This window comes from Camarhynchus parvulus, chromosome 2 (assembly GCF_901933205.1).
Source record: "Camarhynchus parvulus chromosome 2, STF_HiC, whole genome shotgun sequence".
In the NCBI taxonomy this organism is placed as follows: Eukaryota; Metazoa; Chordata; class Aves; order Passeriformes; family Thraupidae; genus Camarhynchus; species Camarhynchus parvulus.
In genome coordinates, this window is record NC_044572.1 from 37,651,473 (window position 1) to 37,678,333 (window position 26,861).

The 26,861-nt window shown below is 35.4% G+C and overlaps 1 protein-coding gene across 3 annotated transcripts in view; it reads right to left on the reverse strand.

Annotated features, from left to right (window-relative positions):
* The window catches only part of ZNF385D (zinc finger protein 385D), a 417,272-nt gene that overhangs the window by 76,441 nt on the left and 313,970 nt on the right, over positions 1 to 26,861 (reverse strand). For all 3 annotated transcript variants that reach the window (XM_030963381.1, XM_030963389.1, XM_030963398.1), the window contains one exon: positions 21,634 to 21,744. In XM_030963381.1, coding sequence (XP_030819241.1) covers positions 21,634 to 21,744 — 111 coding nt within the window. The remainder of the gene's footprint in view (positions 1 to 21,633; positions 21,745 to 26,861) is intronic.

The following is a 26,861-nucleotide window of genomic DNA, read 5'->3' on the forward strand; positions in this document are numbered from 1 at the left end:
ATCTTTACCACATTCATTAGCACCATCATTTATTTTCACCATAGCAAATCTTAGTGTAGCTAGAATTTCAAGAGAATATTAAACTCATTTGGTATTTTTTTCATTTAGATTAACCAAATGATTAATCTCAGATGATTAGACCGATATACAAAAGAAGTTAATCTATACACACTGCTATGAGCTATGCATATCATAAAATAAAGCATATATTAATTCAGCTTAGTAAACATAATATGCTTCCAGTTTTGAATCTGGAACTGATATATTCCAAATGGAGGACTTGAACAAATGATATATGATACTGGTATTTTGTAGAAATGTACCCCAGATTCCTCGCACTAGCAGTGTGCACCACCACTTATTTTTTATACATTGTATTGATAATGTAAATTTAGTTCAATATTCAGGTTATACACAAATTATGATTATTTAAAAAACAAGGGATCCTGTTGAACTTAACATCAATTTTCTGAATAGTGTTGAAAAGTTCAGTTTTTTCTGGTGTCATCAAAAGAATGACAGTGTTGGATATAGAGCCAGCACCTGTTTGAATGAGAGTTTTTTCACAACACCTAATTGGAGTCAAGGATCTACACATGCACTTACCTGTCCAGACACTCATTTAATTTAGAAACTTTTCACTGTTTGAACAAAACCCACTTGATTCCCTCAGCATGGATCTTGTGAACTTATAACTAAAGAAAGTTGAGTAGGTGGGTTTGGAGTACCTTGTCTGAGTGTTTTCACCTGCTTTCTGTTGCCAAGGAAACTGTTTCTGTCTGTTTACCTTCATGATAAAAATCTCATTGAATTCAGAGTTTCTGATATTTTTTTTTGACTGAAGCAAAGCATCATGGAAGAGTAATGGTCAGACACAAAAATACTACAAGATATTTCATGCAAACCAGTAAAAGCTCAAAAAGTGCTTCCTTATGATTTGAACCTTATATTTGAAATTACAAGTTAATATGACTTCTATATACAAAAGCATAAAAGAGAGTCCACAGAGTTATTGTAACTGCTCCTAAACACAGTCTTAATGCTTTTATTGCAGTCACTGTTTTTAATACTATAATTACTAAAAGCTTTTCAAGTTTCAGTTTTGTGTTCAGAAAAATGTTGATTCAACTTCCCGATTATTTCATAAAAATATACAGTTTCACAGATTTTTCATTTTGGATTCTCAATATATATTTCAATAATTATTTTAATGTAAATATTTCTGATGTCCTTTAAATCAGCTCCTACCCATAAGCAGAAATTCAAAACCCACAATAAGAAATATAAATGCTCAAATTTCCTGATTACAACTCTATTTTATATGAGCTTGACTATAGGTTCCCGGGTTAAATCTCCGGCCTTCTTCTAGAAGACTGTAAATATACATAAAATATCGTTTGAACTTTTCCACTGTGAAAAGTTAGCACAGATGCACAAAGACTGATAATTTAAGAAGGGAAGAGTTTATAGATTCTTTCATTCTCTTAATATCTTCAAAGGCACCCAAGCCTTCTATGTGCAGAAACATCCATAGAGAGGCAGTGCATTTCCTTGGAATAAAAGAACTCTTAGGTCACTAGCTGTTTGCTTGTTTAGACACATATTCTGTATGTCTAAAAGAATTCTATGACAGTAATTTGCTTAAAAAGTGCCACTATAGGTGTATCCATAAGACTGCTCTCTCTAGGCAGAAATAGACATTACATAAAAAAAAAAAAAAAAATATATGAAATGAATAAATGCTACCTACTAGAAACAAAAGTAAATTATTTTATGTAATGAATCAATATAAATAGAATATAAATAGCTTAGTGGTGATAAAAACTAGTGCCATACCAAGGAAGTAAATCTGCATTAAAACTATTTTTTCTAAGCAATTAGACAAGGAGAAAATATTTTGAGAAAAATAATCCAAATATCCAAAGGGAACAAAGGTTTATAAGGCATAGGAACTTGAAGATCGGTCAGTCTACAACACAGTTCTATTTATTCCTTTATATATTTTTAAATTTGTTTTGTTTGCTTGTTTATTCCTTTATTGATTTTTAAATTTGCTTTCAGTCTTCCTTGGGTGATTCTGTGAACATATGCAGGGCCTCAGTGAAGTTCACAAGATACTGTATGTATCCACAAGATTTGTCACTACTCTTCTACCAACTAGCACAGAGCCTTACACTCTGTATCATTACCTTAACACATACCTTAACACACAGACCTGCTTGTGAGCAAGTCATTAAATCTGCCATTAAAGTTAGTCATTAAATCAATTAATATGGTTGGTTCTTAAAGTAATACATATATGTGGATAGATCAAGTTGTTCCAAAAGTAGTGAAGGCTGAAAACTGGGATTTATTTAATGAGACATTGTAGGCTGTTCTATTGCCATCAATACAGAAAAGGCCATGATACATTCCAGTATTAAGCTGACAGGTCAGAATCTTTTACTCCTTTAAGCTGTTAGGTTCCATGTAGGAAGCCACAGTTAGGGATATTAAATAGTATATAAAACTTAAAGAGATGTTCTGACATCACTTACTGTTTACACTGCGGTTACATTTTGTCTCCTTCTTACAAAACTTTCTACTTATTTGATGTTACACTGAAATCTGAAAATCTGTTGGGGTTTTTTTTCCCCATTAAACAAAACCAAATTGAAGAAAAAAGAAACTGGCTGCAATCCTATAAACTATACTGGACAAGACCAGTGCTTCTGAAATCAACTGGACATTTTAGATGTTGAAGCGCTATAGAAGTGTCTCAGAGATGCTATATACTTCTACATTGGCTTTAATTTTTCTCGTCTCCTCCAGTCAAGCACAGGTTATCAGGTTCAAAACTGGAACAGTTACATGAAATCATAAGGGGTATAAAGTAAAAAAAGGTTAAACTAGACAGGTATAAAAGCCCTTTCTGGTTTTAAAACCTAAGACATTTGTTTGGGCAGAGATTACTTAAAGAGGGAAATTTCCAAATGGTACAGAAATTTAATGCTGAGACTCCAAAGTTTTTGGAGCAGGCAAATCTCTTCATATCTGTTCACAAAACTGATTAACAAATTTACACTTATTTATTTGTTCTCTCGTTTTTATGTTGTTCTTCCTTTTGTTATGGCAGAGCTAAGGAAAAGACAGTATGTCTTCCCCAGTCCCTAAAAAATTACTTTCAGAAAACTGGTTTCTTTAGTAAAAACCTGTAGAGATTTCTGTACCTTCTTTGAATAAAATGGAAATAGGAATCTTTAACTTCACCTCCAATGATGAACTGAAACTGTGAATAGCTCTCAGTTTGCATCCATAACATCTCACTGCTGGGATAATTAGCATGCCTCAGTGTGCTTTGCAGCACCCCAAATTTATACAATGGAGCATATTGTACTGAAAACTTCTATCTAAAAAAGCCAAGAAGTCTCAACAAGGAAATCTCCTAATGGGTTTCCAAGCTGGTGGTGTACATTTGGAGTATATGGACAGTTTGAACTGATTTGGGCCAAACGGTCAGAGGAATTTCCTGGGTTCCGACATGGGCTCAGTGAGCTTCAGGATGATTTCTGGCGTTCAACCACCAATGAATACAGGTAAAGCAGCAATATGGGGCAGCCAGGTTCTTACATCCATAGCTTTATAACTTTTAAAACTGATCCCTAAAAAATTTCTTTAATATGTTATGCTTAACATTACTATTAAATTGCATAAAGCAGTAAGTTCTTTTTGCTCTTGGGTATGTATTCATGACTTATTTTTCACAAATAAGTGCACAAATATGATTAGCTTTTGCAAATTGCTCCTTATTCTGTTACTTGAAAGTAATTTTTATAATTCTGCAGTGTAAACAGATGCTATTTTCCACTACATATTCAGCTGTAATGAGCTAATTCAATGTGTTAAAAACAACAAAAGATCTTCAAGGATGTGCTATTTGCTTCAATATTCCAACCTCCTTTGAAATCTATGTTGAAAGCACCCATGATAGGAAGTTAGAAAATTACTGTAGAAGCCCTGTTGCAAAAGAAGGACTTCAGTTCATTTATTCAAATCCCAGCTGTGTTCTGTTACCTTCCTAACAGACATGTTATCCATCATATTGATCCAAAAGTTATTTTTTGACCAGAAATAATATGCTTCATTACTTTTCCTGTAACAAAACAATATTTGGGCATAAGTTTTACAACTGTTTCAACATTCACACTTATGAAATCATTATATACCAAAATCTAGAAACAATGAACCATGATATTTTCCTTGCCCTTTGGAAATGGCAAGGACCTCCTTCCTATGAAAGACAGAAAAATAAAACCAAAACAGAAAGCAAACATGTTGAGTTTGGATTGTGTGGGTGAAATCCTGGCACCACTTAAGTCAACAGAACTGTTGACATTTATTTCACCCTAGACTACCAATTGAAAGCAAGTGCAATACTCCATCTGGAAACAGTGTGAAGAATTTAAAGATGGACGAACAGCCTTTGACTAAGCCAACAAAACCAAATGTACATCACAGAAATACATCAGCTGAGAAAAAAAAAAGTTCTGTTTTCACCACAAAAATGTGTCATAATCAACTTGGAATAAGCTAAATTCTTAGCCTCACTATAGCATTTGTTTTAGTAACTGCATCATCTTGGTTGGCACTTTACACTAATATTCAGATGCTACTGGTATCTTGTGAAAAATAGTGAAAAATAAAAATTAAGAACACAAGAACAAAAAAAAAAAAAAAATCAAATAGAAACAACTTGATTTTTCTGCTCTTTTTTATTAGGTTTTACTTAACACTGCTAGAGACAACCATAGGAATATTTTCCAATTTATTTTATATTTTAGCAAATCTTTTTGAGAAAGGTAATTGTATGTGTGTGTATATATATAAGTATTTATATAGTTACACACACAGCATGGGAAAGCTTCCATCTCACCAGAAATATAATATTAGATGGAAAGCTTTCCAGTGTGGAGTACACTTGAGACATAGATATATATCCCCAGCAAATAGCCAGCTATAAGAGACTCACAGTTTTGTCAGAGAAACATAATCCATTGCCCTTTTCCCAGTGGGTTGTAAATAATTTGTGCACCACTTTATGGACAGATATAAAGACATAATGTATATCAGAAGCACCACATAATGATATCCAGGGAGTATGATATCAGAAGAAGGCCAATAATCATTAGAACTCTCAGTCTCAACTGAACTTTTGAGACTATTTTTTCATTTTAAATACTTTCTCACTTTTGATCCGAGAGCTAGATTACATCTGAGTCTATCTCATAATAACAATACAAACAAAATGTAATAAAAATAAATAGACTAAATAAGTAACTCAATTTATGTCCCAAAGACTGCGCTTTATAGTATAAATAGTTTTACGAATGACTGGTATTTTGACAGGAATGAACCTTAGATAGACCAAGAAAACAACGACCCTACCTTGAAAAGACCTTAAGGGTGTGAGCTCAGACCATGGATTTGGAAGGGTTATAGCAGACAACAAACATTGTGACTGTAAAAGAAAGGACCTGCAGATGTAAGTTCCTATGATCTACCAAATTATGACAAATACTTGTCAGTAAGTTATCTGCCTGAGGCAAATTAACTGGCCTGAGACAAGTCAACATTCTCAGGGCATCTTCCTGGCTTTCAGAATTAACAGCAGGAACCATGTCATCCCTGTGCCCGTGCATGCCAGTCTCCTCAGAGCCCTGAGAGGCCTCCACTCCCAGCTCTGGATGAGGTGCCTCTGTGTGCCACCTACTCCACCAGCCACATCACACAATTGAGAAAGATCATCTATTTCCATCAGCTCTGACATGGCCAGAGACAACTTCCACTACACCAATTTATGCAAAATCCCATCGAGCCTGGCCTTGAACACTTCCAGGGATGGGCCATCCACAACTTCTCTGTTCAAGTGCCTCATCACCCTCACAGTAGAGAACTTCTTTCTAATATCTGATCTAAACTTGAGTTGTCTCAGTTTAAAGCCATCCTTCCTAGTCCTGTCACTACATGCCCTTGTAAATAATCCGTTTCCAACTCTCTTGTAGGCCCCTTTTAGGTACTGGAAGACTGCAGTAAGGTCCTTCCAGAACCTTCTCTCCTCCAAACTGAACAGCCCTAACTCTCCCAGCTTGTCTTCATAGGAGAGGTGCTGCAGCCCTCTGATCACTTCCATGGTCCTCCTTTGGACTCACTCACTCCAGCAAGTCCACATCCTTGTCCTGTTGGGGCTCCCAGAGCTGGACACAGCACTGCAGGAGGGACAGAGGGGCAGAACCTCCACCTGCTGCCCACCCTGCTTTTGATGCAGCCCAGGATTCAGTTGTCTGCCTAGGCCACAAGTGCACATCAATGGGTCATGCTGAGTTCCTCATCCACCAGTATCCCAATTTCTCTGTATTCCTAGCAGGCTACTTGTCCTTTCTTCCATTCTGTAGGCTTCCTTTTTGTGTTTTGCATCTCAAATACAAACTAGGTATTACTTCCAGCTGAGTGGTTTAAGATGCATTAGCACCTTCAGGCTTACAGAAGATAAATCTAGCAGGTTGCTTTAGGCAGACAAGTGGCCAGGAATAAAACTAGGAGCTTTCAGGCTAAGCCAAAGTGTTGACTATCCCAAATATGGTAGGAGGACAAGCAGTTACCTGCTTTTTATGGATTAACTCTATAGCCAAAGCATTTATTCAGTCATGTGCAAACATCTTTCACTAAGTCAAACAGGTCTATGACTTTTACAGGTTCAGGAATAATGGTATTACCCCCCTGATATTTTACAGCAGAGACCCTCTACCTCCTTTATCTGATTAGACAGACATAATTGGTCCTGCATATTACCACAGAGGCAGCAACAGAATTTAAGCATTATTTTTGCAGAAGATGTGGAAATGTGGCACTTGGGGATATGGTTTATTTGGACTTGATGGTCTTTGAGGTCTTTTCCAGCCTTAATGATTCTAGGATTCTATGATAATATGTCTGAATATGTGGTTATTTACAGTGCAAGAATTTCAGAAAATGACTTGATGTTAATGATAAAATCATCATCCTGTTTATTTATCCTTTGGTGCTGATAAAAGAGAATTATGCTTCTCCCCAGCCAAAGGTCCTCTAGGGCCAATCCATCACTCACCAATTACAAGTTATCATCACTTTTCAGGTTGAAAATGTATCTTTGCACACACCAAAATAGCTTGCAGTGAAACACCAGGAACCCCTGCCTTGTCCTAAATGTAATTCATCTTCTATTAATAACATATTGAAATGAAATTAACTACTGTTACCCACTCAGCCAAGGATAATCCTGCTTCATAGCCATAGTTCAAACCCCTCAGTTTGCTGTGACTATACATACTCAATTAAAAATGCATATTTAGAATTGATGGGACCTTTTTTACAGATAAAAGGAATCATGCCTGCAAAATACACAGATTATTATGACTGCAACAATCAGTTTCAATAATTGAGTTAAAATTCGTAGTCCAACCACTCTAAGTTTTTATACCTCCTCACTGAGGCTGCATCTCTTACTATTCATGTCAGGAGTAGCAGCCATAACAAATTGCCAACATGAGGATGTCAGTAGGGCTGGGGGGAAGGAAGGCAAATATTTTTGCCTTCACTTTCCTATTCAGGGAATACAGAAATCGACATCTTTTGGATACAAGTAGACTTTCTGAGAAAGATGATGTACAATCATTGTTAATTTTGAAAATCAACATTTAAATCAGTTGCCTGTTTAAGCTATTCTAGAACTGCTTCTCTCATTATTCCTTATTGCAACTACCAGAAAAAGGTTGATAGAATTCAACCACTTTAACTTTTGCATAGGTTTTGTTAGTGAGTAAGAAAAAAAATATAAATTAAGGCTGACTATGGAGAAGATCTGAATCCTAAGTAACCCCAGCTGAAGAATATAGGGATGACAAACCTCCTCCCAGTTCAAAAAAAAAAAAAGACTTGCACTGGCCAGGGTCATGTATTTCAAAATTCTGTCTTCACGCCTTTCTGCTCTCTGGACTTGGCCATACTTTCCTTGGGATAACTTTTTCTCGGGTTTCAACAAATAGCTTTATGATAATTTGTCATTAATATCTCCTGGATGGCTCTAATATTTCTCCTACTGTTTACTTTGCCACCTGAAACTTTTCATTTCTCAAATCATCCATTTCTGTCACTATATCCCAAATGTTAATCATTACCTATGATAGACTCAGAGTCTCCTTTTTTTCCACATATTGATCTCCTACTCTGCATCATTACTCAATATTGGTTGTTTGTTTCTTCTCCTATATAGCTCCTTCTCACTCTTGCATACCTTAGAACAACACACCTCAGTGTCTGGACCTGAACCTTTGTTTTCTCACTGCAGTCCATACTCCTCGTGATCCTTATTGCAGAATGCCACTGCATCTGCTGCTTTCTTTTGAATGTGTGTCCTCTCCTTGTTTCTTGCCGTTTGGTTTTTTTTTTTTGGGTTTTTTTTTTTTTGTTTTTTTGTTTTTTTTTTTTTTTTTTTTTTTTTTTTTTTTTTTTTTTTTGTTTTTTGTTTTTTTTTTTTTTTTTGGTTTTTTTTTGTGGCAGCACAACCCCCAACAGCAATAATTTAGCACAGGAGAAACTAATAAGCCAACAAATATCCCAGGCTTCTGTGTCTTAGCCTTTCTGGTTTACCATGCTAGTAAGGCCTGTCACCAATCAGGACACGGAGCTCAGACTTAGAAGAACAGCCAAAATACTTCTGGACCAATTTTACATATACAAGATGTGCATTTTCTTAGCTCTCTTGTGAAGGAGGTTTCATTCTTACAGCCTTTTCACACACTGAAGAGATACAGATTAGGCATGTTAAATCATTTTGGAATAAAAAATTCGTTGCCCCTGAGAATTACACAAAGGAAAATACTGTTAAATGCATAAAAAAAATCCTCATTCTCCCAGAGTCCTAAATGTTCATTATTTCCATATACTGCATGTCTTCTGACATCTTCAGACATTCTTACTTATTTTTTGCTGCTTCTCAGAATGTGTTTACATTAGAAATCTATTTTATTACAACTGTTTATCCTTATGTATGGCTCTGGTATGAAAAACATGCTAGAGAATAAATTGAAGAAGGACAGGTGACTTGTGATGGGCTATTTGTCTAGAATTGTATTACTGAAAACCCATTAAAAATCTCTATTCAATAACAAAAAAATAATTTTCTGTCCTGTCTTTATAACAAGTGATAAGAGTCTTTGAAAAGGTAACACAGATTGATGTATCCGTAAAATAAAAATTATGCCATATGCTGAGATTAGTTACTAAACCATAAAAATAAACAGATTGTCATTTTGGAAGAACAACTTCTATGCAAGTGATGAAATTCTGTATTTGGCAAACAAAGTATTCAAGCACACAGAATATAAGGACCAAGGCTCAGTGATTATTTGATTTGCAATTTAGTGCTTTTATCATCAATTTAAAAAGAAACAAAACATCTGAGCAAATATCCCATAGTTTTAAAGCTACTGCATATACAATTAGCTTATTGAATTACAAGATTTAGACGTGTTTTGTATTGGTGTGTAGACTGAGGTGAGAGATAATAATGCTGAAGTGTCTGCAGCTAATGAAAACATAACACCTTCTATTGGGTGGCATGGCTCTCAGCAAAAAAAGCAATATATCACTGTCCTGAAAATGACCAGCAGGAATAGGAAAATGAGCTATTGCTAATTAAGCTTTTTATGTAAAAACACGATTGCTAATCAAATCTTTATCACCCCACCCTGTCACATTCTTTCTTCTTCATTTACACTTCATCCTGTAATCCTTGAAGTATCAGCTTTATAGTTGTCTTATAGGTTGTGGTTTTTTGACATGTGATAGGATTAACTTGTGACAATGATTATTTAGAGACGATACCTAAAATAAAAAAGTAACCATAGATGAAAAAAGAATGGTACAATTAAACTACATCTGGTCATTCTGATAGCTAATTAAAAGTCATATTTAATTGCTAGCAAAACAAAAGGTGCTTCCTCAAGCTGAAATTTCATCTTTCTTGTGACATCTGAAAACCAGCTTTATTACAAGGAAAAAAAATTATTCAGCAATGACCACAATATAAGAAGAATCCATTAAATAAAGGAATTATGTCTTAATTGCTTAATTATACTTAATTGCTATGAAATTTGCTTTACAACCTTCATATAAATTGAATACTGATATTACCCCTACAAGATATCTAATTAAAAGCCAACAAAATTGCTTTTTCAAAAATTCTGGGCTAGCATATAAGAATTCTAAATTTCTACTAATGGAGTACCACATAATTCTATTTTTTATTTACATTGTTATAATTATTGCAATATTTGTACAATAAAGTGAAAAAAACCACAAGATATTTGAAATAGAAAAGCATTCTTCTATCATGTAGGGAAAGATCAACTGAACTTATTATTTTTGTCAAAGAAATGAAAAAAATCAAAGCAAGCACTGACAATTTCAATACTCTAAATGTAAATTAAAATACTTCAGACAAAAGGCTTGAAGGCAAGTGATTCTCCCACCAAGGGATGATTTTCACTTGTCTCCAGGTGTAACATTATGTGCACTGATGGGCTGATCAACAGAACAGAACTTCTCCCCAGCTGTAATCAGGAGTGATTGATGGTTGGGACAAAAAAGTTGATTATCATGACAAGTCCGCTGATGCAGAGAAAATAGGCTATGCTGGGGAAAGGATAAAACCTGTTCAGAGACTACCTTATAAAATCTCCATTCTAAGGGATAAAAAGAAACATTTATACCCATATAAAAATTGCTAACATAAATTAATTCAGTACATTTGCTATGCATTTATATCTAAAGTTATCCCACCACAACACAATGAGACCTATCTAAATACAAAACAGACTAAATCTATTTTTAAAATCATACTTTGACGTCACCTCATCAAACAATTATATATATGAAAGTACCTGTATGGTCTACCAGTAGACCATTATCTCAGTTTAAATACATTATTTGAATTCATAATTCAAATTTTAAAGTCTATGGGGGAGTCAGGTGTAAGTGCCATATTGAATTCTTTGATGAAGTCAGCCCCTTTTAACCATTTAAAACCTTGGAAGACTTCCCTTTCAATTGAGCTAAAAAAAAAAACAGATGCACAGGTGTGGGCAATGTGCCCTCAAAAGTATAGTTCAAATGCGTGTTTTTTTCTTCCAATATAAAGCTTTTAAAAGGAGGTATTGGGTTGCAATTCCATTCCTTCAGAGGATAAGGTTTCCAGCTGTTAGCTGTGATGTAAGTAAGTACACAGAATAGCAAAATCTCCAGAGACTGCACAAGACATGAGAGGAGTGATAAAAGAACTTGGGAGCTGGAAAAGTCAGGCCTGGAGGTTCTGAAGTGGAATTTGTTTACATTGGGGCCAGTTGTGTTTAATAGCAATTCTTTCAAAAGGAAACATTATATTTGCTCCAAGAAGAGGCTGCACAGACACAGTGGAGAAGGATGTATTACAGGTACCTATGGGAGCACAAATTTACTGACCAAAAAGAGAAAAAAAAAAAAAAAAGGTGTCCAGAGTCTGTGTTACATTACTTGGAAAGATTTTATGGGTATTGGAAGAGAGTATCATCAACCAAAGCCAAGTATAAGAAGTATAAGCACTACTAAAACACTACTTTACTCTTAATGCATTTTAAGAAGAAATTATTGGGCGGGGGGGAATTGATGAAAAATACAATTTGCTGCACATTTTCTTCACTTTTTCTGTACCCCAGCTGGGATTTACCCTACCCCTGTCTGCTTATCTTTGGTTATTTTTTATGTCCTTATTGGTGCCTGAGAAAGTGAACCAGAAGTCACTGCTTGCTAACTGGAAGAGAAAATGTTTTGCCACTTTTACAGTGAAATCTGCTATCTGCACTGACTATTAATAATCCAGAATCTCAGACTCCCTGCTATATGAATTCTTATTTTTAAAAATAAATGTGAAAGTAAGAACTTAAAACAGACCAAAAAATGATAGATGAAGATCACACAACAAAGAGTTTAAAATTTTTCTTTCCTTTCAAGTGAGGACTTGCTTATGAAAAGTGGTTTCCGTAAAGACTTTCCAGCACAATTACTCTTAAATTTCAATTGCTTTTTAGAGTTGACTGACTTTGCATGTTAAAGGAAGAAGCTGACAGAAAAAAAAAATAAACTGCCTCAAACACAGGTAAGTGTAGGGCAAAAAGTTAAGAGATATCTCTCCTTGCAGATTAAACAGGCAGATTTTTCCATGAATGTCACAATGCAGAACCGGGAGAGACTTCCTTTCCCCTCTTTTACACTATTTTTCCCCCTGTCTATACTAAATCCCTCATGTATAAAATGGTATTTTTCAATTTACAGTTTTCAATGTACAATACTAAACACTGTCTTCTTTCCCAATTCCTGAAGCCAAAAACTTCAAAGCTCTGGTTAGCCTCTACCTGCCCAACCATAGCATTTTAATTTCATTCATATATTCCTCCATCCTCCTCCAGGCAAAAAGTCTGACTCTGTTGTAACTCAAAGAATGTAGTTACAGGACCAAATCCATTAAAACAACTGGAAACACATTTGTAATTTGCCTGGAAGATGTCTCAGTGAGTAACAGATAATCCGCTGAAAGCAGATTTTGGAAGATCTAGGACCTATGAGACCATTTAGGCCTGCATGCTGCCTCCCAGTATAATGTTTTCTGATACATTCTTACATATTAATTTAATCATTTCTGAGAGAAAGGAAATTTCTGATGGTAACACACACAGATGTGGAGGGAGATTGCTTTTATTTCAGACTTTCTGTCTTATTAACTGCTATCACCCCTGCCTTTCCTTCAGCTCTTAGCAGTTCTGAGATCCACGCCCACCTAAAGTTAAAATTTGGCCCCAAAAGGGCAAATACTGCAACTGTTCTCTTCAGTGCCACAAGCAAAAACCTTTTCAACTAATTTGTCTTCATATTCCACAGTCAGAATACCAGCCATTAATCTTTTGCAATTTATAAACAGCACTATCAGAGAGAGCAATTGCCTATTCACATATCATTTCTGGCAAACTCTAGTAATTTAAAAGAGATGTCAAACCTTCTGCACAATTGACTTGTTTTATCAAAATAAGTGAGAGCTTTGAAAATGAAATAACCTAATAGGATGAACAGAGGTAGGAAGCAAGAGCTGCCAAATGAAAACAAAAAAAAGTTTTAGTTTGACATAATCTAAATCCTACGCAGCAACACCTGATGATCAGCTGGATGTTTTAATCTCTTTCTATAGTGACTTTGATATTCAGCTTACATAGACATTAGACATTTCTCCTCAAACCTTCTTTCTCAGGAACCAGGTAGCTGAAAGCATTAGATTTTACTTTCTCCTGGATATATGGAATAGTTTAGATTAGAAAAGACCTTTAAGATTTTCAAATCTAATTGTTAAAACAGCATTGCCAAGTCCCTAAGTACAACTTCTACCCATCTTTACCTTAAAGGATGGTGACCCAACTGCTTCCCTTGGGAGCCTGTTCCAGTGTTTCATTAAGACACTCCCTCTTCTACTACCACTGCTGAATGTGGCTAGAGAGTGAATTTTGAGAGGAAAGTGTAATTCTTGTAACACGAATGCAGTGGACACCAAGGCACTCCATGCGTCCCCACCAGCAACCACCTAAGAAAGCAGCTGACATTAAGAATTGTCCTTTCTTAAAGTTCAGTCACATAAAACCTTCTTCTACTCTACTGCCTTCTTGACCTGAGGCAATGTCCCTGTGGGCCTGATACCCTCAGGCTACTCCATGTTCTAGGACAGTACAGATTTGCTAGACAAAATAGGTTACTTTCATTAAAGAAGAGAATGACAAGGATTATCAAGAGTTTGTGTAGTGAGTTTGTCTAGCAAACTCCATGCCTTGCAGACCATACAGAGACCACTCACAGCAGTTACTGAGGGTCATGCAGAATATTTAGATTGCTGCCAGTGCTTAAGAGACAAAGAAATAGTCACAACCTTATCAGTTAGAGGACTCAGTTCAACACCAAAAGTACTCCAAAAGTACCCTGGAGTTCAAACATCAAAAGTATTTCAAAGCTAAACAAGGTACTCTGTCAGACATGCATAATTTCTGCTTCTATGTTGTATAGATACATAAAATTACTGTATAGAAACTGAAAATTATGGGAAATGTACTTTATACAGTAAAAGGAAATTATTTATACTTTCTACTTAAGCATTTTAGAAAGGATTTAAGAAACTGCAGTTTATATGAAAATTTATTGCTATGCTTAAATTCAGATTATTCTGGCTTTCATAATCTAGAAATTAAGTTACTTATTCCATACATGAAAAAGGTTATATATAAGCAAATAAGTATTATTTTGTTTCAAAATGAATACTAAAAAAAAAGAAAATAAAAAAAATAAAAAGTTTGAATGCTCTAGTATGGGAAAGACCAGAGTTGCACAGGATCTGACTGCAATTCATATTACCATCTTTAAAACTGTAGTCTAGGAAAGAGGAGGTCATTCTCCTAAAATATGCAGGCTAAGCCAATAAAAACAGACTCCACTGAACATCATACTAGACAGAGGATATACCAGATTGCTCGCAAAATTCTTCATGTAAGCAACTGAAATGCAAAATATTCAGTGCTATTTGATTAGACTATTAGAATGTGAAAAAAATCAAGTAATTAAATAGTTTGTTAGCAATTCCTTATGGTTTCTATATAGTATTGATGCAAATGCCAGATATCCCATAGAAATCTCCACACTAATCATTTTCTGTGATTAGTTGCTACTTTTTACAGCGACTACCACAGACCAATACCTCTGGAAAAATATCCACTCTGAGTGTATTTCCATTCTGACTCATATTCTGATCTCAAATAAATATCATGTGCAATTCTGCAACAGGAATCAGTATTTGTTCCTCCTTACTTTAACTCCATAGTGCAGGAAAGATGGTGCATTATTAGAAAGAAATAGCATATATACAGAGACAGTTACAGAAATATATAAATTATATATATATATATGTTTAATCTGGATGAAATTTTGTGTTTGTTCAGGTACAACTGCTGCAATCAATATAATACCCTCATATAGTAATACTGATTTTAAGGAGATCCTGAGCATCTGTACATATTTACACAAAAGAATCTTTCTTAAAGAACCAGGCTGAGGAATTCATATAACACAGGCACATTGGTTTGGAAAGAAAAAAAATAAAATGCCCCAAGATAATAAATCAATCAATCAATGTGCTTGATGGCTAAAAATTCCTGCCAAAAGTGACTTTGCTTAAAAAAGCTGAGCACTACAATTCATGCAGAAATTATTCGGTTTATACCAAACCAGGATTCTAAATCTCTAGCTTAATTGTAAATCTGAATCTAACCCATAATTGTTGTACATTTGCATGTACAACCAAACATGCAAAGAATAAGACCCTGTGGTTATAGCCAGAAACAGAACAGTGATTGAAGCAAATAGCACTGATGGCTTCATATACCATATAAGCAAATTGACCAACAACAGATTTCAAATCAGAAGGGTGAAATGCTAAATAACTTCTAGTATTTAACTGTACCAGGCTTTCCTGGTTCTTAATGGACCAATATTTTAAAGTTCCCCTCTCTTTGTAAAAGAGAGACCACAGGCCAAGTGTAACTGTCATTGGGCATGGATGAAGAAATTCCTATTATATCTTCCAAACTACAGAGAGATTTGTAGATTAGTCAAGCAAGATGTCATATAATCTGTCAGATGTGGGATTACATTTATCATCTCTTGTCCAGCCTCAGAAACAGGTGCCTAATTTTTGAATACTCTCTGCCAACAGACACCCCTCAACTGTCTGTACGTTTCCTTCCAGAACTTCACTACCATTACAGTTAAAATTGTTTCATGAAGCAGTCCAACAAAAAAAAACTCTTAAATCAAATTAATCTGAAGAATTAGTCAAATTTATTTATCTATCAAAACAAAGGGACACAAAGATCAATTGGTCACTAAACTCTTATTAACTCCCTTTGATATATGGAAGCCAATTATATTTCCCTGGTCTTTTTTGCTGTACATCTGTCCAGTTCTTTCTACTCTCCCTAGCTGAGTAAATTTTTTTCACGTCTTGTCATACTAGTGAATGTGTTCTAAATACTCCAACTAATTATGCTTTCATTGGAGTGTGATGACCACTGTTATAAATAATTCTTCACCTGAGGCATTGCCAATTTCAACTCATAGAATCATAAAATAGTTTGAGTTGAAAGTGACCTTTTAAAGGTCATCTAGTTTGGCACCTCTGCAAGAAGCAGGGATATCTTGAACTAGATCAGGCTGCACAGAGGTCAGTTCAACCTGACCTTGAATATTTCCAGGGATGGAGCATCCACCTCTTTGGGAAACCCATTCCAGTGTTCTGGGATAACCCCGATTTTAATAAACTTATTTTTTATGTCTGATCCAATTGACCCTCCTTCAGTTTTAGCCCATTAACTCTTGTCCAAAAGTTTGTTCCCATCTTTCCTCTAATTTCTGAAAGGCCACAGCATTCCCTTCTCCAGGCTGAGCAACTCCAGCTTTCTCAGCTTTTCCTCACAGGAGAGGTGTTCAAGCCCACTAAACTTCTTGGTGTCCCTTCTCTGGACATGCTCCAACAGGTCCATGTCTTTCCTGTGCTGAGGATCCCAGAGCTGGACACAGTGGTCAAGGTGGGGTCTCACAAGAGTGGAGCAGAGGAAAATCCCCTCCCCTGAGCTGCTGCCCACACCGCTTTGGATGCAGATCATGACCTGTTTGGCTTTCTGGGCTGCAGGTGCATATTGTTGGGTCATGTCCAGCCTCCCATCTACAAGCATCCCCAGTCCTTCTTGTAGGACTGCTCTTGAATATTTGCTGTGGAATACTTACTTATTGATAAATCTCATGTTTGGGGGAAAACATTATCATAGCATTAGTTGGGTGAGTTTTTCTTTTTTTTTTTCCTGCATTAGCCATCATATTTGGATTATGATTCATAATCCCATTAAACCCGACATTTACTCATTTTAGTACTTGTGCATTTACTTTTTCCAGTCTAAGCACAATAGCTCATGCTTTTATTTACTGCACTTGTCAGAATTCCAGACTGTTTTCTCCAACTGGAGATAATTTTGGACCGAGATCTGGGACTTATAACCATCCATCAAGAGCCTGCCACCCTTCATCTAGATGTCATCCACAAAACTGGCATGTGTACACTGTCCTGTCAGGCACGCTGCTAACGAAAAATGAGAGTAGCAGTAAGCATGGAAGAGACTCTTTCAGATCCTGACTTGTTGTGACCTTTTGTTTTGACAGGAAACCATCAGGAGCTACTCTTACTGCAGCTCTTCATTCTGTTGTGCAGCCAACTTTTAATAATTTCACCTGGACTGTATTCTCCTACTTACTTTACAGGACTGCCACATAGGACTGTATAAACCCTTGTTACAGCCAAAATATGTCACATCTATTTATTCCCTATTATCCACTTGTCCAATTACCCTGTCAAAGGAAAAAATTAGATTCATTTGACATGATTTGTTCTTGACAAATTCATGTTGACTGTTTATTATCACCTTATTATACCCTAGGCCCTTACAAGTTGATACATTAATCTTTTGTTCTAGATATCAAACATAGCCTAAATAGAACATTAGTCCTCTGGTCCTGCTTCTTTCCCAACAAAAGTTGGAACCATAATAAAATACTGCAGAATTATATTGCATCCTTAGCCTCAAAAAAATCCTTCACTGATTTTTTTAGTGGAAGTTGTTTTATCTTTTAATGTTTTGTCTTTTGAATCCAGATAAATTCATACAGTGGAAGACTATATTAATTTGGTGATACCTTTGTTTCATAGAGATGGAGAAAAATAAGGTAAAAAACAACAAATGAGGACTGATGAGCATCTCTGATTTGCAGGGAAATATTACTACTGTTGCTATTAAAGTCAAACAATAATTTCTGGCTCATATAATTGGAAATATTTTTTAAAGTGTATCATAATGGAATTCAAGTCCTGTGAAAAGATCAGAATGCTGCCCAACCTTTCTATAAAGGCATACTGGGTCATCACTCAGCCATCTCGTTAAATGAGGGAAGAAAAAGGTAATTCCTTTGCAAAAAATTGACGTTGTTGACAGATACTGATGACTATATAAATTCATCAAATAATCTCATGGGCAAAAGAAGATCACATAGGCAAGGCAGAAAAATTCAGTAAGTGTTTTTTGGTTGTTTTTTTTTTCAGGCCATAAGCAGAAAATTACTCCTACAGCTACCTATAGGCATCTGAAATATCCTACTGAAGTTGTCTGGACCACATTTTACAGATACTTTTGGATCTTAAAGATTTAATGTTTGCTACAAGCAAGCATTTACTGGTGCAACAGCTCTCAGCAGCTGCCAACATGTAAGTGGCAACATCGGGCCCTTGCAGCTAAGCATATATTTAAATGTTTCACCCTAGTTTGAATGCACAATGTGAGTGTAAATGATATATCTAGATTTCTCTGGAAAAGAAAATGGACTCCACAAAACCTACCTTTGCTGTTCTAATGTTTTTGCTCAGCATGGAGAGGCTTTGGTTATTTGCACATTCCTCCCTTCCCTTGTATGAGATTTATTTTAAAAAAACATATGAACACACAGCTGTCATGAAGATTCATAGATAACTCCTTTATGAAGAGGCTAAATTATTTTAGACTATTGTACCGCCTTTTCTCATCTTTTTTTAATGTGATTTTTATACCGTGTAACCAGGAAAAAAAGCTCTGCTTCTCTTAAAGAAATCTCTATCTAAAGGGAGAAAATTGTGTATTCTATGCAAAAAAGACAAGTCCCACAGACCAGTTTTATTGTAAACATTTTCATAATATTGTTGTGTAGCAGGCAAATGGAATTTCTATTCATTACTCCCTGATAAAACCTATCTCCCGCATCTAAAAATAGAGACATATTGGTAGAATAGACACAAAGCCTATGTTCCTAGACAGAAAAGTTATTTATTGCTGTTATGGATTTAAATTGTGTTCAACAAAATATGATGAAAATGAAAGGTAGGAATATTGAGTAAATGAAAACTTTTTCATGATAATAGGAGAAAGAATTACAATGTGTGTGCTTGCCATTCATAGTAGAGTTATCAAAAAATGATAGCTAACACCTCTTTTTCTTCAAAGCATTTTTTTTTCTTTGAATCCAAATATTAAATCTTTAGTTTACCACATTTTTGCTTCAAACACAGGTGGAAATTTCAAAATTACCTAAGCAATGGAGGAAATAGCTCTACCTATTCCCCTCATTTTTCAAAAAAACATTCCTAAGCTGCAGTGGATCTCTGAATACAAATTATTTCTTGAACATCTCAGCAGAGCACTTTGTGATTTTCAGCAGCAATAACTATAATCACTGGAATGAGGAGACACCATCATAAAGATATCCACAAATTGCCTCTGTGTGGTAGTGAGAAGAGGGAGAGATATCATTCCAGGTTAATCAATGGACAGATTTTGGATCGCAATCTCTCAATCAATCAACACTGTGGTTGCTTTAAAACTTAGGCAAATATTAAAAGTGGAAAATGAAACATACTCATCAAGAAGGTCTCCCCATTCAGTAGAGATAATATTGATCTATTAGAGAGAGGGGAGCATTAAAACAACCTTCTTTCTGAACAGTGTTGGCTATTTGAGTTCAAGCCTCAAGCACCTGAAGGTGTGAAGGGACAGATAGATATCAACTAGTCTTCCAAGAGTTTTCTGTGAACAGCTTAAATTAACACATGCCTTCTGAAACCAGTTTTTGGACACTGTAGATGGCTCTGAATATGGCTTGTTCTTCCTCCCTCTCTCTTCTTCAGAAACCTTTCTAAAAGCAGCAGAAAAGGAGCAGTATGGGAACAGAGTAGTCCTCTGAGTAAAAAAGTATCAGTGTCCACTGATGCTTTGTCTCTGTGTAGAAGGATTTTTACTTCAAACATTTTATTCTGGAAAATGCCTAGATCTTCTCAGCTGGAAAATTTTCCACTCCATATATCAATCCAATTCATGTAACTGCTAATGAACTGAGTAACTTTACCAATATGTTCATCTTATCTTTTGTCTAGACTTTTTTGAAGACAAACAAATGGTATATCCTCTTTGAAAGGAAGTGTTTCACTCTGGTATGTAACACTGAAGTATTTGATCCCTTTTTCAGCTATATACTGTGTCTGGTTCAGTGTGACATGCTTTTTCCTGAGACAAAGCTGAAAAAGCTGAGAATTTTGAGTGATAAATTGGGCTGCCTGGTGTTGGCAAGATCCACTGTGGCTCAGAAGTCACCATCATCCCTTCCTCATTAATGACTCAGTATCCACAGTCCTAATTTTGGCATCTGGTTTCTAAATAGAAGAGCCTAATTTGACTCTTCTATTTTTATCTGTGATGGACATGACAGTTTTAGAGAGTGTATTGCCCTTCCTTGCACCACTCTTTGAGAATTATGTCCGTGTTATAAAAGAAAGTGTCCATTCAGTAAATGAGCTAAATAACCTGGAGTCATCAGTAAAATTAAATATGTGATGCTGACTGGTCCAGAAATTGTGACTGAGATATTTTTGAAATTATTTCCAAGGGATAAAAAGCCGAGGGGAATGAAAGGAAATACAATATTTTCACCCCCAGATGGGAAATCCCTAAAATAAGGCTTCAAGGTTCAATTTAAGTTTTTGACAAGCTCATGGTTTTGATAAATAATCAATAAACTAAAAATAGTACAAACTGTATATAAATAGCTACCTTGTAAGAGGCAGGAGTACACAAGAATTATTTCACTTCTTCCTATGACTAGAATTAGAAAGGAACCTTGTGGACACTTTTGGGTTTGACCTCACTCTAAGTCAAAATATTTTTATTCTGGCAGAAGTAACTTCCATATTTAAATTACGTAGTGAATTAAAGACAGGGGAAGATTAGTTCCCACTATCAATGCCCGTGTGAAGAAACTTCCTGAAGAGCCTAGAATAGCAGAAAAAAAATCACTTAACTATGTCAGGTTTGGTCTGCATACACAGTGATTCTGAGAAGGAAATAGAAGGGCTAAAACCTAAGAGGCTTTTCTGTGACACAACAGGTATTAGTTGGCAAGGAGCACCACAGCACAGCTCCCTTGGGTAAGTATGGGAGACAGGTTTCCTTCCTTGGTGTATTAGAGAGCATCTCCAGTTCAGCTTGTTCTGCTTTGTTGCTGGAAGAGTGAGAGGATGAAAGGTAGGAGCCAACTGAAGGGACACATAACCAGGACTGGTAGAATAATTAGGATCCAGCAAATATACCAGTGTTATTAGCAGTAATGGATCAGTCAATTTTTTCCTATTTACACTCAGTGCAGCACAACTGATGTTGATGAGCTTACAGGGATATATTGGCAGGGAAAATCTGGCTGAGTGTATAAACACTACCAAGCCATTGTGTTTATTTGAAACAGCCTACAGCCTTTTCATCTGCTGAGCGACAAACTGAAATCACAACGTTTTATTTAGGCTCAATTTCTGAAAATTATGGCACATCCTAGAAGATAAGTACATATTTCTAATCTGATACAAAATGATCAACTTACATCAGAATTGAATCTCAGCTGGCAAATGTTGCATGATATGATTTGCTTTCTTCGATGAGGAAGAGGAACTCCAAATGTATGATTTATTACAGCTTTTTGAATTGGGTCCATCTGTGAAGAGAGAAGAAGAAAAATAAAAAGCTTTTGCTGTTCCACTGTGCACTGTTATCTAATATCTCAAAACAGATTCTGCATCATTCCATACTATGATCCAACAGAAAACTACTATTTTTCTTTGAAAATGAGCATTTATTTTCTATGTAGTTATACAAAAAGGTTATGCAAGGAAACAAAGAAAAATGTCATTAACTTCCTTGAAACACATATCTTTAGTTCAATTTTATATTTCCCTTTAATGAAGAAAGATGTGAGCTGTAAATGCTGAACAGGTTTTGCTATCCAAACATCAATTTATGATTTTTATATCAGAGAAAAGTTAGCTCAATAAACAAAACAAGAACATTTAAAATAAAATTATTAAAAAAAGGATTAATGAAAATGTGAAATAATATTATGTACATATAATTTCAGAATAGCACACAATACCTCAGTATTATCAAATAATAATAATAATATCCCATGAACCAGTAAATTAACCTCTTCCTTGAAACAACATCTACACAACTTACGAAAGATAAAAATCCTCCAAAGATTATTTTCACAGTCATTTGGAGGAAACTATTTTGTATAAACCCTGCTATAAGGATGAATTTGGACCTTTATGGAAAGGATTATTCTGAGCTAACTTCTACCAGAGCACTGATCTGATAGCATCTGCAAGTTAGGTTCCCTATTAAAAAAAAGAATGCCATTTTGGCAGAGAATTTCACAAAAACTACTTGAGGTACTTTTTTACTTGGAGGATTGAAATCACCTTCCCCAAATTCATTGAACAAAATGCTTCTTATTTCTTTTTCACAAAATCATTTGAAAGATACTTTAAAAATCTGGTAATAGCTTTGCAGCAACTTGGTTAAGCTACTGATATTTTTTATCTTTAAATTGTTTAAAAAAATCACATATTTTGACTAATTCTGATAATCAGTATTCACAGAGCATAATCTGTGTATGTCATGAAACAGATTCCATCTTTCTCCCTGCCCATGTCTCCATGATTCACTATTTTCTAGTCTGTTGGCAACGGGTTATTTGATAAATAAAGAATCAGAGCTTGTCCTTAGAGTAATCAATTATTCATGAAAGCTGTAATGGTAGACAGTCATGGCCTCTATTGCAGTGAATCCAGAGCAGATCACTACAGAATTTTTGCATCACCTGACAGCTGTTCAGTGTCAAATATGAAATGGGTCTTTAAATTCATTCCTGTTGAAAAGAAAATAAGATTGGTTAAAAAAAAAAAATTAAGCACACAGACACACACACAAACCCCCCAAACCAAGGAAGACAGCAGACTGGTCTGGAAAAAATTCTTGGTTTGAGCATCCTCTTCAATTTGATGTGAAACACCTCATACATTTGTGTGATGACCAATATCAAAAGAACACCAATCCCACATAGAAACGAGGGATGCCACTTAATATAACCTCAAAATAACATTGATGAGGGCATAGTATATCAAGCTCCGAAAGACAACAGCAAGTTGTGTAAGACTTTCTGCAGTGACCAAACCAAGCTCTAGGAGTACACATTTACTGAGTAACACAATCTTGAAAATGCCCACAATCCAAAAATACTATTCTATACACCAAAAAGGACACCTATACATGGGAAAATAAATAAATTGTAACAGCTCTTCTTTTTTTGACTGCTCCACTGAGAGGTGAATTCTTATATCAGCAGAATCAATAGACCTGTATCTTGCTATTTTTAACACTAAAGCCTGACATGGCCTTAATTGATGCTAATTCTGTGCTGTTCAAGCTTGGAAAAATTCTCTCTTGCCACTGCAGGTCTAAAGCAATTAGGGAAACCTGAAGTTCAGATGCAGGGATAACTCAGTACAGGGTAACAAGAAATTGTGCATTCTTTGATCCAGTGTAACCGTTTGGTTTCACATTAACCACAGCTGTGAGATTCTTTAGAGAGCTTCTTTGTTCACTTCCTCAAGTTATGGCATTTGTCAGATAATGTGAGATAATGGCCTTCAGTGTTACCATGTTAATCTTTCCCACTATCTCACAAGTGCCCATTATCTCACAGTGACTTGAGAAAGCAAACAAAGCTCTCTATGGGTTAAATAAAAGGTACTACCATGGTTCAGAAGATGGAAAAACTAATTTTTTTTTTAACTGGACTTACTCATCTTCAGAATAAGTATTCTAGCACCAAATGAGGTTGGATTTCTGAGGCAACTGATGCTTTCATATTGAGAATGAGACAAAATATTTTTTAGAATTAAAAAGATCATGAATGTGTAGAATAGTTGCTTTATGTTACACTTAATTTTAATTTGGTCTCATGGAAAAAATGTGTGGTTTCTTTCCTAATAAGACCACAGATTTTTCTCTTGTTTATCTGCTGATGCAGCAACCCATCAGCACCCTTCCCTCTGAGTTTTTAAAGATGTAGAATTCCAGGTATACAACCACATGGCATTACTGGGAATAGGGTGCTTTGTATTTATGGCTCTAAATGAAGAAGTGTTCTGGATAGTTTTCAAATTAATTAAGAAAAACTGCTTCAAAATAATAATCCCTTCTCTGCCAGTTCATAAACTCATAGGATTGTTTGGGTTAGAAAGCACCTCATAGATCATTTATTTCCAGCCCACTGCCATGGGCAGGGACAAATCCCACTAGACCATGTTGCTCAAAGGCCCATCCAGCCTGGCCTTGAACCCTTGCAAGGATGGGAGAATTGTTCTTTGATACTGCAAAGGACAGCTAGATTTAAAAACTTAGCACCAGATTCTAATAAAGTTGGGACAGAATGCTTGAGGGATATTTAATATTATTAGTTTTCCCTGGAGATTTCATTTGGGAAACATCACCAATCCATAAATTCCAAATAAACATCCAAAAGCATCAGATAAGCTTCCACAAGTTTTATGCAGGAAATCTGAGAGGCAGCAGGATACTTAGGTGCAGCATGATAAGGACTCAGATCTCACAGATACTGGAAGACAGAGAGGAGACCTGCTGAGAGTCAGAGGAGTAGAGCTTGCTGATTGCAGAAAATAGAGAGCAAGAATTGCAGGGAAATATAGAGAGGGTAATAGTATCATATAGCAGAGATAACCAGCAAGTGGTGAGATGCTTTAAAGCATCTCCATGCACTTTGAGACTTACTGAACATTACTAATTACACATATAAATTTCATTTCAACTTATGTAAGTGGTATGCACTTTCAAAATAAAGGTTATCATGATTAACTTTGATAAAATCTGTTTTTTACTCATTACTAGTTATCTTTTACAATTCTGGATTTCATTTCTTAGACTAAACTAATTTAATTTACTCTCATTTAAAGTGAAGGACAGAGAAGTTTGCAATTCACGTGAAAGATTATCATTCAGATGTCAAAGCTGTGCTGAAGACCAAGGCTGGCAACATGTCCCTTTACTTCCTCTTGACAATATATTTGCACTGTACATTACAATACAAAGAGAGTTTGCTCTGAGAGCTGCACTGTTTGACTTGTCCATCCCCTTTTGGCTTTCTACTCTCTAGCACCAGACATTTTCTATATATCTCACTTTTCCTTGTGGTCAGTCTAGGGATAGCACAGTGCTCAAGGTTTACTGCAAACCACAGAATGATTATTAGATTGAGAAATGAAGATAAATATATAAGTTAATTTGATTAATTTTTGGTTTCAATAGATGCACATCCTCTGTGTTTTATTCAAGCTGAAAATTATTCAAGCTGAAATTTGTGGCAAGATGATATGATTCACATTCTTCAATCAAATACTGTACTCCCTTCCCAAAATCTTCAGGAACTTACTATACTTTAGAAAAAATCCAGGCTTAAACCAAGGGCATGATAGGAATTTTCCCCTTACTGCATATTCTTAGCTTTGACCCTATCACTATAATTTGATTTTGATTGTTTTAAATTCAGTCTTGCCAGACCTATGATATTAGTTGTATTCCTTGTTCTTGTGCGTACTATAGAGCATGAAACGCTCTTTATCTTGTGGACTGAAGATGAAAGGAGTTGCATGAACTTTTCTGGAGGAAACACCTACCACAAAATCACCAAGAAGCTGACCCAGGAGATCCCTTGTTATCCCACATGCCTGGAAGAATTTTCCAGAATCACCATAGCTGCTATCCTTGAAGGCTGGCTGTAGCCAAGTTTTCATCTCATTAAATTTTCAGTAAATATCTGTGTAATGTAGAACCTGAGATGGTATATTTTACATACAGAATAATCTGATCCTTTGGAAAGTAAATCTTACTTATTTTCCACAAATAATTTCTTAGTGTTTTCACATGCGCGCACGAGTTTTGTCCGTGTGTGTGTGTGTGTATTTGTGTGTGTGTGTGTGTGTTAAGAATTGTTTTATGCTGAAGCTGAAATTCAAACACAAATTTCAAGAAATTTCAGTGTCTTCCTGAATTTCAATAATTTTTAATATATATAATTTTTATTAGTTTCTTTTCTGTGACTTCTTATCCCAGAGGCATAAGAATATGCACAAGTTAAAAATCATAACAAAGCAAGAGCCTTAGGAAAAGCATGCAAGATTTGAGCCACAAAGGCTCAAATCACAAAGAGGACATAAACCAAAGGGATTTAATTTTTAAATTTTGCATTAAAACCAAAAGCCATGATATGAGCTTAAGGTTTGTAGTAAATTAATTTAAATTCACTAATGTCTATAAATAAAACCATCCAGGTCAAAGGATAAGACGATGTGGATGCCTAGAGCCTGTTCAGAGCATATGTTAGGCCTAAAGCAATCAAAAAAGTAAGAAAGTATTTTTACCTCAAGACCAAAGAAATTAGCTGAAAAAGACTGACTCAGACCAGATATGGTCTTATACTAAATGAGCAGAAAAACAAATCAGGTCATTGAAGCTCTCAGGAAAGAATTGCTTCAGACTATTTGAGAAGTAATCAAAAAATAAAAATTACCCATCAAAAGGCTGATTTCCATTACTTGAACAGCTAAGTGAATTTAGTGACACGGGTACCACCACCTCCCAGAACCTCTTAAAATCCAGATCCTAACATATTTGATAATAATATTACAATTAATATTGTGCTTATTTGGCCTCATTTTGTACTTACTAATACATATGTATTTATGACTATGTTTC